At 43.0% G+C, this 17802-nt stretch overlaps 1 protein-coding gene across 1 annotated transcript in view; it reads right to left on the bottom strand.

The window, feature by feature from the left end:
• Nucleotides 1-2781: 2781 nt before the first annotated feature.
• Nucleotides 2782-17802, bottom strand: part of p4hb (prolyl 4-hydroxylase, beta polypeptide) — a 29762-nt gene continuing 14741 nt past the window's right edge. Inside the window, exons 4-11 of the mRNA XM_080209436.1 lie at nt 17561-17698; nt 10885-10989; nt 10361-10486; nt 9109-9309; nt 7525-7645; nt 6721-6902; nt 5747-5833; nt 2782-3445 (exon numbers count right to left, since the gene is read on the bottom strand). Coding sequence (XP_080065562.1) covers nt 3353-3445; nt 5747-5833; nt 6721-6902; nt 7525-7645; nt 9109-9309; nt 10361-10486; nt 10885-10989; nt 17561-17698 — 1053 coding nt within the window. The 3' untranslated portion in view covers nt 2782-3352. The remainder of the gene's footprint in view (nt 3446-5746; nt 5834-6720; nt 6903-7524; nt 7646-9108; nt 9310-10360; nt 10487-10884; nt 10990-17560; nt 17699-17802) is intronic.

Here is a 17802-nt window from a genome sequence, read left to right as displayed (position 1 = left end):
AGAAATAGTAGATTCCAAACCGAAAGGAGGAGGAATTACTTCAGAGGATGGTGTACTTGTGGAACTCGCTGCCCCTTAGCATGATAGCATCTGAATCATGGAATGGTTTCAAGGAGATAGATATCTTTCTAAATTTAAAAAGGCGATAAGGAGACCAAGTAGATTTGAGACCAGGGAAGATCAGCCACGATCTGATTGAATGGCAGAACAGTCTCAAAGGGCTGAATTTGCCTATTTCTGCTCCCATGTAGTCTTTGTTCTGCAAATCTTGTAATGCTTTTGAGTTGGTCACTGGGAATTGAAATTTAGTTCAGACCAAGAACCAGCACAAGTATTCCTGCTGACACCACTTTAGTCCAATGTGTGAGCAGCTTCCACTGGAGACTATTAAAAAATGAGAATGAGTAGACTTCTGGTAAAAGACTTGGCAATGCCCAAACCAAATGGAACCTGCTGAGATGCACTAATGAGTGATATGGGTTGGGGAGACCACCCAATACCCACTGCCGATCAGAAAATTAGTGAATGCATCCCATCATCAGTCTAATATAACTGGACCTTTACTGATTGAAATCAGCAATATTTTTGAACCTGGGTTAAATTAACTGTTGTAAAACTTTATTTTACACTTCAAACATTTCAACTTTAAGTCAATTCCTGAGACACAAAAAGATTAGACCAGATCATGCAACTTCACACCAACATTAATGATTCAGCAAGTCCCTGCATGGCCAGCACAGCCTAAACATCAAACCTTCACCCAATGGAGAAACCAGGACATGTGGGCTTCCAAAATGTGCTGAATAAAGTGCATTGCAGACCCTAATATAACTAGGAACAGCAGTCAGCTATCTGGCCCCTTGAGCCTGCTCTGCCATTCAATAAGATCATGGCTGATCTTTTCATGGACTCAGCTCCACTTACCTGCCTGCTCACTGTAATCCTTAATTCCATTACTGTTCAAAGATTTATCTATCCTTGCCTCAAAAACAATGAGGTAGCCTCAACTGCTTCACTGGGCAGGGGATTCCAGAGATTCACAACCTTGTGTGGTGAAGTTCCTCCTTAATTCAGTCCCAAGTCTGCTCTCGTTATTTTGAGTTGCCCCCCTAGTTCTAACTTCACCTGCCAGTGGAAACAACTTCCCTGCTTCCATCTTATCTATTCCCTTCATAAGATTATGTTTCTATAAGATCTCCCCCCATTCTTCTGAATTTCAATGAGTATAGTCCCAGTCCACTTAGTCTCATCCTAGGTGAGTGTCCTCTAGACAACTCCTCTCTAAAGTAATGAGACCAAAACAGTACTCCAGGTGTGGCCTCACTAGCACCTCATACAGCTGCAACATAACCTCAGTTTTTAAACTCCATCCTCTAGCGACAAAGGACAATTTCATTTGCCTTTTTAATTACTTGCTGCACCTGCAAACCAAATCCTTGTGATTCTTGCACAAGGATACCTTTTCCCACCAAGTCTTCACACAATCTGACATTGGTTGCCAGATGGGGTGGCAGTGGTTAGCACTGCTGCTTCAGTGCCAGGGAGCCAGGTTCAACTTTGGCTTCAGGTCACTGTGTGGCATTTCCATGTTCTCCATGTCTATGTGAGTTTCCTCCAGGTGCTCTGGTTTCCTCCCACAGTTCAAAGGTGTGTGGGTCAGATTAATTGGCTATGCTAAATTGACCAGCGTCAGGGGATTAGAAGGGTAAATACGTGGAGTTACAGGAATAGGGTGGGATTGTAATCAGCACACAGACTATGGGCAGACTGGCCTCCTCCTGGACTGTAGGGGTTCTGATTGTCAGCTGATCCTGGTGCATTGTGACAATGAGGGTGATGAGTTCACTGCCATTTAAATTGGAACAAATCCCTAGAATAAAATTCAAGATCTGACTTTTCTCTTGGAATACCAGTCAGGATATTATTGATTTCAATACTTGAAATAGGGAAAGCAACCAATTTGGAGAGAACTTACAAGGACTGTGGTTTGATCTGAGGAAGTCGCAGCAAGTGAGCTACAAAGTTGAAATTTCTCATTTCCAAAGGGCAAAATTATTCCACACCAGTTTCACAAATGCCCACTTGGCTCAAACAGGAGCTGTTGGGATAGATCCACTCAGCACCTGCAGATATTGCAGCAAGGTATTACCCCAAAGTACATTGAATAGATGGCAGTTTGAGTTTGCATTGGATTCTGTTCAAATAGGCCCAATTGCTAGCTGTTGGAGTTGACTGGGCTTAGCTGTGTTGTGCAGCCTCAAGAGGCAAAGTGTGATCAGCTACCAAGGTCAAATCCACTGATTCCTGGCAGTTTGTACAATTCTGGCTAGTGGACTCTGGAACACATACAAACTGAATTAGTATTTTGAACAGCCCCAGGTCATGAAGCTACAAAATGTCTTACAATCCAGGCATCGATTACTGAACTGTAAAGTCCAATGCATGACCAGGCACAGCCAGACTCTCACCATAGTATAGACATTCAGTTCCTCAAGATTGCTGTCAATCATAGAATCCCTACAGTACAAAAGAAAGCCATTCGGCCCATCAAACAATGATCATCAATTTTATCCAACCTCAATACACTGGCATAATAAAAAATCTAGACAGAAATCACAGAATGGAGAAAAAAGTTTAATTTTTCTTTAATTTCACCCTGCCCACCAAATCTCTGCCTGTTTAAACTGGTTGGAATGCTGAAAGAATTGCACAGTTGACTTATGAAACTTCATCGCCCATCCCACACCAACCTTCATTAGTTGCATGGTTTCCCCACCCACCCCCCCCCCTTTAACCAAAAACACACAAAAAAGAGAAAATAAAAGTTAATCACCTTGGGTCCAGATTCAACAATCAGAAAAAAGCTTACTTCGAAAACAGGAGATGCCCTGAAATGCTAAACTAGAAGCCTCTTTCCTTTTAAACAATACTGTGATTAAAGAATTTCAGTGGCCCATAAGGTTTCACCCCCGCCCCCCCACCTCCCCTCATCAGTGGCCCCTAGTTTAGCACTCATCTCCTTCGAGGCACTCAGACACAAAGCGTGAGATAACCTTCCGTCACCAAATACGTAATGTTAATACAAACAAGTTAAAAACCCTGTACAAAAGTACATTACATGAATCAGTAACAAGAAACAAAAAAGTTCCCCAAGTGTAGATATCAGTTTGCGGCTCGAACAATTAAGGATGATGAAGATCCCTAATAAATTAATTGATGGCAATCGCACAGTATGCACGGAATTGTTTGGATATTCCCTGGTTTTTATCAGCTCATACTTGATGTTAAATATTTCATGTTTACTGCATTTTGAATTGTACAAAAAAAGTAGTGTTTTGGCTGCAATTTCTTTTTACAATTCATCTTTAAGATGCTCAGTTTCTGAGTCATCTTCATCTGATTCAATATCCTCTCCTTCCTCATCCTCTTCAGCATCTTCAAGGTCCTGTGTAAACAGACAGAAACAGGTGTAAATGTGGTGCCAAGTCCTGACCAACAAGCTGTTTACAGGATCACTTCATTTCTGCCTACACTCACTTCCAGGAACAGTCCCACACCTGCCAATGCACACAATATAATGCTAGCTGCTACTGGCATTGTAGAATGGGAAAGGCATCTGGGTACATCACATGCTTAAAATAGGACCAGTGGGCTTAGCTCAGAACCTAAACAAGCAGTCAATGCCACTGTCTGATCAACCCATTAAGTCAGTACACATCTCTGCTTGCTTCATTCACATCCTTCCACCCAACGACAAAAGGCATTGCCCATGTGAAACCAGACAACACCAGGTTAAAGTCCAACAGATTTATTTGGCACCATGAGCTTTTGGAGCACTGCCCCTTCACCTGAAAGCCTGTGATATCAAATAAGCCTGTTGGACTTTAACCTAGTGTTGAGACTTACTGTACTCACCCAAGTCAAATGCTGGCATCTCCACATCACATGAAAGAGGTTCACATTAAGCTGATCTCAGCTGTGATTGTGCTGTGACCAGTTGCAGTGTCAGAAGAAAGGTGCACTAGGGTCTCCAAGGACAACTCAACGATTACCCATCTGGAAGGGTTATATATGCAGCAAAGATCTCATTCTTGCCCCTTGCTCAGATTAAGAATTGCTACCAGCACTTGGAACGAGGAATGTTGGAGTATTCCTGATCGCCAAGCCTCCTGACCTTTGCAATGCCTTTTTCCCCACCTAGCACACTCTCCTCTACTCCATCAAGCCAGTTGCATATTGGGGAAGTGTCAAAAGGGATATCTGATGACAGTCAGCACCCATGGAGCTGCTCTTCAACACAAACCAGCACTCAACAACCAGGAAAAAAAACATAGAACATAACAGCGCGGAACAGGCCCTTCGGCCCACAATGTTGCGCCGACCAGTCTTATTTTTAAAAAAAACATTGACCCACTAATCTAAACCAATCCCTTTTCGTCCATAAACCTATCCACCAATCTCTTAAACGCCCCCAAACTAGGCGCATTTACAACTGCAGCAGGCAGGGCATTCCAGTCCCTCACCACCCTCTGGGTAAAGAACCTGCCCCTGACATCCGTCCTATAACTACCCCCCCTTAATTTAAAGCCATGCCCCCTCGTGCTAGCTTTCTCCATCCAAGGAAACAGGCTATCACCATCCACCCTATCTAAACCTCTAATCATCTTATATGTTTCTATAAGATCCCCTCTTAGCCGCCTTCTTTCCAGTGAAAACAACCCCAAATCCCTCAGTCTCTCCTCATAGGACCTCCCCTGCATACCAGGCAACATCCTGGTAAACCTCCTCTGCACCCTCTCCAAAGCCTCCACATCCTTCCTGTAATGTGGGGACCAGAACTGCACACAGTACTCCAAGTGCGGCCGCACCAGAGTTGTGTACAGTTGCAACATGACGCTGCGACTCCTAAATTCAATCCCCCTACCAATAAACGCCAAGACACCGTACGCCTTCTTAACAACCTTATCTACTTGATTCCCAACTTTCAGGGATCTATGTACACATACACCTAGATCCCTCTGCTCCTCCACTCTATTCAAAGTCCTCCCGTTAGCCCTATACTCAACACATCTGTTATTCCTACCGAAATGGATTACCTCACACTTCTCCGCATTAAACTCCATCTCCAGGAAAGAACAGGGTATTCCTGATCCAGGGAATTCCATCCCAAAAATCTCATCATTTAAAAGATGGGATTGTACGAAGTCTGCAGGGATTTAAGTAGCACACTCGACCCAGCATGGACAGAGTTAGCTAAAGTTAAAACTAAACATGTACTGCCCTTCATAACCCAATTAGATTTACTATGACCAAGAAAGCCTTCAACTATTCTGGGAAGATAAAATTGTCTAAGCCCCATGGAATGCAGATTGTATTTGTTCAAATCAAGGCCAAAAATATACTTAGTACTTCTAAAAAAAAGTCTGGATAAATATATTTAACAATTTTATCCCTTCACTTTCCTTCCTCAGTAGCTCAGTCATTGACTAGTATTTCAAATAAATGAAACCAATATAGCACCATAACAGGCTGCCAAATATTAGCATTTCCCAATAAAACTTTATGATGGACACAACTACCTCACCACTTACTACAAGCCACATGATCTGTTACGCAGTATCACATCGCAGCCAGAGTTATTGTTGAAGTTCGTGGGATAGCCAGCAGATTCCTGGATACAACCATCCCAGTGCACACATGCAGCTTAGCACTCACTGACTGGCCACAGTCCTTATGCTGTACTCACCTCATCAACAGTACCTCCGTCCTTTCCTCCACTCTCTAGGAACTTGACAAAAGATTCAAGTGTCCTCTCACCATTGAAATCTATAATCTGTAAACAAAAAGGGAGCCACATTTGACAGACTTATAATAAAAATGTGAACATTCAAGTTAGAGACAAATGGTCTAATGCTTGAACTGGTAACTGGAGCAGAACATACCACAAAATCTCTGATCAAAGGTGTCCAATTGTATGGAGATCTGCCCCTCCCAAAATACTCTTGCAGAAGGAGTATGATGCATTCAGAATTACTGTACTAAAAATGCTGTTTAGCATTCAAGACAAATGCTTTTTTGTATTTTTATAGGAAGTGGCAAGGTGGGTATTTGCTGCCCATCTCCCAATTGCCCCCTCTTGAACAGAATAGATTGCTTTGCTATTTCAGAGGGCAGCTAAGAATCATCCCATCTTGCTATGGATCTGTAGTCACAAGTTTAATGACAACCATGAAACCAGTCAATTGTTATAAAAACCCACCTGATTCACAAACATCCTTTGGAGAAGGAAATCTGCCATCCTTACGTGGTGTTGCCTACACATGACTTCAGAGCCACAGCAATATAGTTGACTCTCAACTGCCCTTGGACAACTAGGGATGGGCAATAAATGCTGGCCAGCCAGCGATGCCCATGTCCCATGAAGGAAAAATATAGACAAGGAGTGGATTTCCTCAGTGAACCAGATGGGTTTTTACAACAGTTAAGGGCAGTTTCATGCTCACCATGAGCAAGGCTAGTTTTATATTCCAGATCTTCTTTGAATTTAAAATTCCACTAGCTGCCATGGTGGGATTTGAACCCACATCCCCAGAACTTCAGATCCAGATTACTAATCAGTGACTTCAGCACTACACTACCATCTTCCCATTTAAGAGCATTGCTCCATCCTGATTGCAAGTCAAAGTATAATGAGGGAAGGATCACAGGAGCTGCACTCACCGTTCGTTCAGCACTGGCAGGGAAGTATTTGAGAGTGGGGAAACTGTGGATCTTCACAGACTCAATTTCATTGGCAGTGGCATCCATCTTGCCAATAACTATTTTATCATTATCCTTGTACTTTTCTCCCAGAGATTCCCAGATAGGAGCCAGCTGTTTGCAGTGACCACACCATGGAGCATCTGTAGCAAGAGAACATTTTACACAGGTGACGTGACTAAATGTCTAAAGCCCCTACTGCAATCTGGTCAACTGCCCCCACCTCATGGTTCCAAATGGACCATTTCACACCAGTTTCAATTTTAAAACCAAAACAGCTCAGCTTATTTTTTTTAAAAAAGGGTTAGACATGCATGCACTGATCAACATTAAATCATAGAATCATCAGAATCCCTACAGTGCAGGGGTGGCTATTTGGCTCATTGAGCCTGCATCAACAATCCCATCCAGCCTCTATCCTTGTAACCCCAATTATTGCACCCATTAATCCCTCTGATACTAAGGGGCAACTTAGCATGGCCAATCCACCCAACCTGCACAGCTCTGGACTGCAAGGGGAAACCGGAGCACCCAGAGGAAACACAGACACAGTGAGAACATGCAGATTCCACAGTCACCCTAGGCTGGAATCAAACCCCAGTCCCTGGCTCTGAGGCAGCAGTGTGAACACTCATGTCACCCATAATCAACATTTATCTAGGGAATTGAAATTCCAGAGTGTTCGAGAGGCAGTCAGAACAGAATGAAAGGTTCTAAAAAGGGAGAAATGCATTCCATTAAAATTCACACAAATGTTATACTTACAGAATTCAATAAAAACATCCTTTGTTTCATCAAAAGCAACTTCCTCAAAGTTCTTGCCAACAAGCACTTTGACAGCATTTTTGTCCCAATCTTCAGGAATATCCTGACTCATGAGGTGAGGCTGAAACATAGGACAAAAAATTATAAACCTTAGCAGTTACAGAACAATAGGCATTTATTCCAACTGTTCAAACTGATATTTAATACATTAATGAAACATTGGTGCAAGTTAACAGTTTACACTGTGGCTGCAATGTATGATTACTTGGAGGACAGCTCTACGTAACTCTGGATTCTATTTCATAGAATTTATTTCCAACTTTGGGAGTTTGAAAAATGCATTGACCTAAGCAAGAGCTTCTCACCTTATGAAAGCTGAGAAACTTGGTGTGGCATGCAGCCCAGAACAGAAAGCAAGAACAGATTTCCTTTTCTAAATGACCGAGTGAACCTGATGGGTACATCCAACAATTAATGGAAGTTACATGGTTGCCAATACCGAGACTAGCTTTACATCCCAGCATTACTAATCAAATTTTAAATTCCATTATGTGTGGGGTGGGGGAAGGATAGTGTCCCCAGAGGCAACAGCAGCCTGGGTCTCAGGATTCCTAGTTCAGCAACATATTGGCTCAGGAGGGAAATGGCTCACTGCTTAAGTGCTAAATAGCACGTGTTGGAAAAACAGAGCATGGTGTCACTCAATTGCTACAAGTGTACACAAAAATGGCATTAGAACTGGTCTGCCATTAGCAAAAACTGAATTCCATCCAAGAATGCCATGGCTTTAGGCAATTTGCAACATGCAAGCAGACCATCTGGCCTGTCCTGTCTTTGGACATGACAGCAGCATAGCAGTGAAGTCACTGGACTAGCAAGGGCTGCTAATGCCCTGGGAGATATGGGCTCAAATCCCACAACTGCAGCTGGTGCAATTTTAAATTCAGCTAATAAACCTGGTCTCAGTAATGGTGACCGTGAAACTATTACCGATTCTTGTTAAAAACCCAACTGGTTCACCAGTGTCCTTTAGAAAAGGAAATCTGCCTGTGAATACAGACCCATCAGTGGTTGGTGAATGGTCAGGCAGTATGATAAGTGGTTAGCACTGCTGCTTCAGTGCTAGGGATCCCGATTCGATTCCCAGCTTGGGTCAGTGTGTGGAATTTGCATATTCCCCCATGTCAGGGGGAGTTTCCTCCAGGTGCTCCTGCTTTCTCCCACGTTGTGGGAGATGTACTGGTTAGATGCATTGACCTGAACAAGCAACAGAATGTGGCGACCATCGGAATTTTTTAGCAACTTCATTGCAGTGTTAATGTAAACCTTACTCGTGACTAACAAACTAACTTCAAATGGACTAAGCAAGCTACTGAGCCCAAAGAGCAATTTGGGATGGGCAATGCTGGCTTTGCCAGGCACACCCACATGCCAATATTCATATTCAAGTTTTCTCCTCCCACATACTTGTCCAACCAGCTTTCCCTTTGAAATTTATTTTAAAATCAGGATCGTCTTGAAATAGTTTGTAAAAGTGGGCAACTGAAGGTAGTTTAGCACCTGGGGATTGAGAAAACTCCTCACCTTCAACTTCCCTTCCAAGAACTGGTTGCAGAACATTTTGACGTTCTCTACAGTGATGTCCTCGCTCTCTGGTTTGTACTTGGTCATCTCCTCCTCCAGGGTGATAAGGCGAATGGCTGGGCATTCCTCCTTCTTCAAACCAAAAAACTCCAACACTCTCTGGTTGTCCTCAACTTCACTGTCAATGTAGATGAACAGGATCTGTTGACAGAGTTTAACAGAGGAAAATTCAAGAGTCAGTGAGATAGAAGGAACAACTACAGACAGATCAGTCTAGGATTAAGAGAAAGATCCCAAACACATCAAAACTAGTCCATATTAAAGTGGTCTCAGTAGCTCAGTTAGGAAACAGCACTCAAACCTCTCATTCCTGATTACTAACCAATGACTTCTGCTGAAAAGAATGTGTCAAGGGCAGAATCAAGCTCTACTTTTGACCATATAGTTAGTTATTAGACTCATCAGGCAATTTGGATATACCCGGAAACCACCACCACCTGGAAGTTCCCTCCAAACCACACCACCATCCTGACCTGGAAATATCACTGGGTCAAAATCCTGAACTCCCAACAGCACTGTGCTTGTACCTACACTATACATGGACTGCAGCAGTTCAAACCAGCACACCACCACTTGAGGGTAATTAGGGATGGTCAATAAATGCTGGTCTTGCCAGCAACACATCCCATGGTCAAATAGTGGTGGTAATGGAGTTGCCAGTGTGTAATTATGATTCAACTGAAGCTTTTCCATTCGATCACTGCTATTCTGTACTACTCCTGCCACACATTAGAGTGAAACAAATTGATCCTGGTGGCAAAAGTTTGTTGATCCATCAGTCACTGTAGTAGGAGACAACATCCCTGAAGTTTAAATACTTCCCAATTTTGCTCCTTAAAACAGCCTAGCCAAGATTGTAACTTGATAACCTCCACCCATTGGAATCCTCTGCATCTTATCCTCACGAATCCCTCTAATCATTTTGGATACCCAAATATATCTAAACTCCAGGAAATACAAATCAAGTGTAATCAGCTCTCAATATAACAATCTTTTCATTCCCAACATATAGTTACAAGGCAACAGGCAACATTGCATTTTTAAGAGGACTCTTCAGCCTGCTCAATATCACAGGTCCAGTAGACGATTACATAGAGGTGTACATAGTTATTCATTTGGTATTTAAGCCACAGATAAAATGCCACAACTTTTTCCCCCAAGCAAGACCAAGTTACTGGCAGTGTCCACTTACTTTGCCCTTGAAGCTCTCTGCTGCCTTCTTGAAGTTGTTCAAATTGCCCTCAAAGGTCGTTGAGCTCTTGGGGATGAACATCAGCACGTGGGTCTTGATATCACCACCAAAGATCTTTGGAGCAGTCTGCAAGACACAAAACAATCATTCAAAAATGAAGTGCTTTAGTTCCAAATGCAATCATGCAACCTAGTTGATTTGGGTAATTTGCCTACATATAATCAACATTCAAAATGACAACCAGTGACAGTGTGCCCACCACTTACTGCTTAAATCAGTACTGCTGTCACATACATCACTGAGCTAATGACAAGGGGGTTTTTGAGGTTAGACAGGGAAAGGAAATGTCCTCTTCTACTGAAGAGTGGGTGTCACTGTTTCAGACCAAGTCTCATTCAAGACTCCCAGTCAGATTACACCATGGGCAACACAAGTCCCATTGCTAATTCTGAAAGTGGGCTTCAGAAAGCAAACACTGAGGAGAGACTAGCTCCAGAAAGCATGATAAAAATAAAGTTTTGTACCTGCTCAGTGAATTCAATTACTAGAGGAAGCTGGTTGTTCTTAATAAATTCAATTATATTCTCCTTTTTAACCTCTCCATCATAGGTGTTGCGACCTTCATCAAACTGAAAAGGAGAAGCAATATAATTAGCCAGTTAAAAATAAACATTTCAACATCCATCTAAACACTTGGCAACAGCAGTCGCACTCTTACCCAACTATACCCTGTTGACAAGTTTCCACAAATACTCGTGAGAAACAGACAAGTGTTATATTAATTAGATGCTACAGGTTTCCAGTTAATATACGGGGGAGTGGGGGCTGAAATTGTTGCTTGGAAAGACACTTCGTTTTAATGACCCAGGCATCTAGAATCTCCCATTTCGTGCAATGAAACAGTCCTTTTCTCCTAGCAACAGTCCCTATTCTTTAGCGCTATCCAATAAACTGCTCTCACATTGAGGTTCAGCACTAACTGTTTTACACAACCTGCTCCGCCAAACCACTCAAGGACTCAAGTGCTACCACAGAAACGTCAATCCATTTAGGAGCAAGAAACACTATTTTGCAATAGGTTAATCTCATGGATGCCTCCTAATATCTAGTAGGGGATACATGAGTAATTTTACCACAAGAATTCTGACTGAAGTGTGCAAGACCAGAACTAGGATGACAGATGACCACTATGCATCCAATAAGAGAATTCAGGAGAAACAGGAAATCACTTCTGTGAACGCCACTGATGCATGAGGAAAATAGATAAGCATACAAGACAAAGGAATGAAAATATATACTGATGAGGCTAGGTGGAGAGGGGCAGCTTGTGTGGAGGTCAACAGCAGCATGGGTACGTTGGACCGAACAGCCCGTTTTGGCATTGTAAACACTTTGCTGGACCTATCACGGGCATCATTTCTATATCACAGGAAGCAGAGGGACAGGGGTAAAAGAAACAGAACAGCACAGCTATCCCCCAACTCAGCTGCAACTAGAAGGAACACTTACTAACAGCAGTCTATATATAGTCAAGCAGACAGTGGCTCCAATTTAGAAGGAGCTTTTGCACATTAACACATCCAGCCTGTGTTAAGTCATGGTAAAGGAGTAACTCCCATCAGCAAGTGTGAAATTACACACTTGTGATCAGGTTTAGCACCAAGATGACAAGCTTCTTTTAAACTCTTAAAAGCTCTGACACCATTTTACTTTGGAATGAGGTAACTAGTACATTAGAAGAAAAACTTCAATTATCGAGCATTTTCTCCACCACTAGTCAAAGCTCAACAATCCAGGCTTCTGTGGAATCTCTGAATGGACAATGTGGTCAACACTCCCTAGAGTAATGACATTAATCAGTCACCCATGGCAACTGGCATACTGTCCCAATACTACTCTGCATACGTGCACCATCTCACATCAAGTGGGTCAAATACAGGGGACAAAAAAGTTAAGTCAAGTCTCCAAATCCTCTTTCAGCTGACACCCAGCCCAGAAGACAAACAAGCCTTTAAGAGTACAATCTTTTGTATTTCTACTTTTTAAAGTTAGTGGAGATGTAATATTTATTAGTCACAAATAGGCTTACATTAACAGCACAACAAAGTTACTGTGAAAATCCATTAGTCACCACACTCCGGCACCTGTTCCGGTACGCAGAGGGAAAATTTAGCCTGGTCAATTCATCTAACCTCTGGACTGTGGGAGGGAACTAGGGAGATCAAAAGAATGGTTTGATAGAGCAGACGCAGCATGGATTCGTTAAGGGGAAGTCGTGTTTGACAAATTTATTGGATTTCTATGAGGATGTGACTAGTGCAGTAGACAGAGGGGAACCAGTGGATGTGGTGTTTTCAGATTTCCAAAAGGCGTTTGATAAGGTGCCTCAAAAGGTTGCTACAGAAGGTTAGGGTGCACAGAGTTGGGGGGTAAGGTGTTAGCATGGAGAGAGGATTAGCTGTCTAATAGGAAGCAGAGAGTTGGTATCAATGGGTGCTATTCTGATTGGCAGTTTGTGACTAGTGGAGTGCCGCAGGGATCGGTGCTGGGGCCTCAGCTATTTACCATTTATATAGACGATATGAAGGAGGGGGCTGAGCGCAAGGTGATAAAATTTGCTGATGACACAAAGATGAGTGGAAAAGCAAATTGCGTGGAGGGTGTAGAAAGTCTGCAGAGGGATCTAAATAGGCTAAGCGAGTGGGCAAGGACCTGGCAGATGGAGTATAACGGTGGCAAGTGTGAGGTTATCCACTTTGGCAGAAATAATCAGAGGAGGGATTATTATTTAAAAGGCGAAAAGCTGCAGCATGCTACGGTGCAGAGGGACCTAGGGGTCCTTGTGCACGAGTCGCAAAAACCCAGTCTGCAGGCGATCAAGGTGAATGGAATGTTGGCCTTTATAGCGAGGGGGATAGAATATAAAAAGTAGGAGGTCTTGCTGCAACTGTACAGTGTACTGGTGAGGCCACAGCTGGAGTACTGTGCACAGTTTTGGTCGCTGCACTTGCAGAAGGAAATATTGGCCTTGGAGGGAGTGCAGAGGAGGTTCACTAGGCTGATACTGGAGATGAGGGGGTTGGACAATGAAGAGAGACTAAATAGAGTGGGTCTGTACTCGGAGTTTAGAAGGATGAGGAGGATCTTATTGAGACGTATAAGATAATGACGGGGATGGATAGGGTAGAGGTAGAGGTAGAGAGATTCTTCCTGCTTAGAAAGGACAGCAGGACTAGAGGGCACAGCCTCAAGATAAGGGGAGGGCAGTTTAGATCAGAGTTGAGGAGGAACTTCTTCACTCAAAGGGTGGTGAATCTCGAATTCTCTGCCCGTTGAAGTGGTGGAGGCTACCTCGCTAAACATATTTAAGTCACGGGTAGATAGGTTTCTGATAGACAAGGGAGTTAAGGGTTATGGGGAGAGTGGGAAAGTGGAATGATCCACTTCAGTTCAGCCATGATCTTATTGAATGGCGGGGCAGGCTCGACGAGCTAGATGGCTTACTCCTGCTCCTATTTCTTATGTTATGTTGAGACCGAGGAAACTCATGCAGACATGGGGAGAACATGCAAACTCCACATAGGTGACCTGAAGCAGGAATTAAACCTGGATCCCTGGCACTGAGGGGGTAGCAGTGCTAACCACTACCGCCCTCAAATCTTGCTTCACCTGAACAAACACCAGCATGCTGAGTAAGAATTTGACTCCTAATTGCCTTTCCCATACTGTTGTAGGATTCAGAATTAAATTCTTTGCACACAAGGTGATTGACAAAGCATTTCTTACACAGTAAAAATTTCAAGCATTGCCTGCTTGCTTAGAGATGGGACAATCCAAGAAATGGTTAAATTGGCAACCAAAAAATCATGTCTGCTTTAATTTCTCCTTTTAAATTGTGGCTCATTGTGCTTCACAGGAGAAAATCAGCCCTTCTGATTCAGCAACCAGTTTCAAACTTGCACAACTGATGAACTGGTGACAAGCAGAGCAAACTGGTTCCAAAGGCCACAGGATCATGATCTTGTGTTACCACTCCTTATGCCTCTCTCATCATGAAACTTAAAACCATAACCGGAAATGGTCACTCAGTGCTGAGAGCATTGCTAAAACTCAACGGTCACACGCAATGCTCATCAGGAGGGTCAGAATGAGACATCTCACCCAGCTCAAGTAAAGGACAGACCCTGACTGGTGTCCAGTACCCTACTCAAGCAGAGAAAAGAACCAAACTCAGCTGTGACACACTCACACCCATGGATGCTACACAACATGGAAGTATTAAACTCCAACCCTTTCTCTACATAATGGCTCCAGTGGGAACGAGGACATCTCAACTCTGGTTACTGGAATCGACTGTCAGGAGATAACCCAGGGGAAAGGCTCACCTTCAAACAGCAAGCTTAGCCGTAGATACCAACAACATCCAAAATACGATCAGCTGAATTTAATATAAAAATACCCCAATGCTGGGCAAGTACAGCTAAACTAGGGCTGCACTCCCAAGCTGGGGTTTAATTAAAAACCTGACCACAGCCCATTAAAAACAGAACTTCCATGGCTAGCATTAGTGAAAGTTCCATTCTGTCTGCAACATTTCAGTGCAGCTCATTTCATACAGCATATATACACATCTCAATTAAATTTATCCCCACAATGTTCAGAGATGGAGATGTCACAGAAATTTACTTCAAAAGGGGAGGTTGCTCAGAGCCATTTGTACAGATGATACTATCATACATCACTTCAGTAAATCATTTTCTGGAGGCAAGACTCTGGAATAGATGGTGAAAAATTTACAGCCAAACAGGCAGCCCAGATTAATTCATAATTATGAACAAGAATCAGGATTGCTTACCAAAAAACTGCATCCTACTAAAGGCACAGTAATGATAATAGGCCACATCTTCAAACCAGCATCAGAAAGCAATGGCCCAATGGAATTTAAAGAACACTGACCTGCTCTTCAGAAACATGCTGAGGCCACTGATGGTCTCAGCCCTTTTGGGCATGGACAGGTGAACCCTTATCTGGGCTTCCCTGCTGGGTCTTTGGGGTTTCCCCCCCACTGCCACCCCCAAACCTGATGCAGGAATTTATGGCCCAAAGTATCCAAATGCTGTCACTAATTAGTCTGGTCAGTAACCTGTAAACACTTACTGCTGTCAGATATAACCCAAATTCAGAGGACAAAAATCTACTTCTAGCTATTGTGTAAAAAAGTCACCCGCACCACATTGGTTTTAAATGCCTTTAGCAAAAGGAAAGCATACAGACAGTGGCCAAATGCTGCTTTTTGAACAATCTCACTACTCCATTTTTCAAAGCACCCTCATTGTTCCTGCTGTGGTCACACCACATCTACAATACTGTCCACAGCTGGGATCTCCTTATTTAAGGACTGCAAACTGTCTTTGTGTGGCACTATACAAATTTGCCCTTGTCTCAGAACAGTTCATTGGGTGGGCGGGCGGGGGAGAGAGAGAGAGAGAGAGAAAACTGAACTTCGAACAGCTAAACTGTCAATTTCATGAGCAACTGCTCCGCAGACTTACCAGTAAAAGGTCACATTTCCCAAATGGATTCGTAAACAGATTTTAAAAGGACTTAAGCCACGCTTTGGACAAACTAAAGCTGGCAACTGTACCAGAAAGCTGTTGCCACCAAGTGGCTCCCCTGGAAACTGCAGCTAGATCAATCCAATGTCGAAATGAACAACTAGAGACTGAAACTGGGAGGGGGGTAGTAGTGGTGGTTTGGATACAGAATTCCCCTTCCACTGTCAGCCTACATGTTCCTGTTGGTTAAATTGTCACTCAAGTTCATCCTTTTAATGGCAAGCTTTAACCCAAGACTCTGGCCCCCACTGCAAAGCAATCACAGGGTGAAAATCTCAATGTGCCATGAATCTGGCAAATGGAGCAAAGAGATCCCTTCCTTTATATCTGGAGTTCAGATCCCTCTAGTCTTTGGCAGAATGGCTACTCAGGACCAACAACAAGCTACAATTATTTTACTTGGTTAATGTTTTAACTGCATTACAAAAAAAATCCATTCATCCTTCTAACATGGGGGGACCTCTGAAGCAAAAAAGTGGATTTAAGCCACTGAATATTAAAAAGGAGGGAAGTGGAGTAGAATCTACAAATACTGCCACCCACTGATAATAATTTCCAGATTCCCAGTGTAACATAGAAAACATCAAGAGCGACAATTGTAGCTTCCCTGGGTGGGATTACTGTGCCATCATGCTGAAATGAACTTGTTTAATTGACAGACAATAGCTACAAGCTTACCTTACACGAGCTAAAACCACTAATGGAAAGCTACTAATATTAGGGTTATTTCAGTAACCCAGAGAACTGCCCATCATAGAAGTCAGGGACCAGAATTTAGAATTTAATTGCAGTCATGGTATTTAGCACACCAGTAACATTTGGGAAGGGATACTTCCAACAAGACAAGTGCTTCACCTCCAATTGTTTCTACCACTTCTGGTGAAATCATCCTCACTAGCACTTTGTGGAACACAGCCTGACTATTCAATTCATTACATCATGAATAATCTGCATCTTGGTTCCATTTGCTTGGCGTTATCCTATATTAATTAATACCCCCCCCCCATCTTGTCCAACAAAAAGCAACCACTTCACCAGCTTGGTGGGTGGTGGTGGTGGGGGGGGGGGGGGGGGGGGGGGGCTGGAGGAAAGACATCCAGATTTCCACACCTGCTTGCTGGATTAACCAAGCTCAGAGCTTATTGATAAGCCCCCTTGTTCTGAGCTGGGTGGGAAAGGACTTCACCTTGTGTTGCCAATACCCTAGTTATTCGGTCTTTCAGGTTTGGCATTAAAGCTCTCAGAAGCTGCAAAGACCTGACAATAGCTGAACTACAGCAAAATATCACATGCCCATGGTCACCTTGACTCTTGATAAGATAATTTTTTTTCAGTTTGATCATTGCCAGTTGGTTTGGGGGTAGTGTGTACAATGTGAATATACAGTGTATAAAGAATGTAGACTGCATTGAGATACCTTCAAGCTTGTATAATATTTGAAATGATACTAGAAACTTGTACATCTGATGTGCTAAGTGTAATTTTACAAGATGCAAATTTTAATTCTACCAATGACTGTGCAACAGAAAATGCTGGGTCAGAGATCAAAACACATCTTACTCTGCAGTTACAAACAGCCAATTACCTTCTTGAAAAGGACAACGCCATCCTTCTTCACCTCATACTTGGTAAAGAGGTCTGCTGTCGAAGTGATTCCAAATGGCACCTCGTCAAAGGCCTCTGCAGCCTGTAGGAATGTTTGGGCATCATTCCCTTCCACATCCTGGAGAGAGAGAGAGAGAGAGAGAGAGAGATAGCTTTAGTCAGACATTTCCACTGAGTGGTAAGCCAGTTTATTCCACTGACAGTCAATGGCAGGGTCCTCCA

The sequence above is a fragment of the Carcharhinus amblyrhynchos genome, chromosome 21, assembly GCF_965287045.1.
Source record: "Carcharhinus amblyrhynchos chromosome 21, sCarAmb.v2.hapA, whole genome shotgun sequence".
Lineage (NCBI taxonomy): Eukaryota > Metazoa > Chordata > Chondrichthyes > Carcharhiniformes > Carcharhinidae > Carcharhinus > Carcharhinus amblyrhynchos.
Note: the sequence above shows the minus strand (reverse complement) of the source record. Positions and strands in the feature narration are given on the sequence as shown.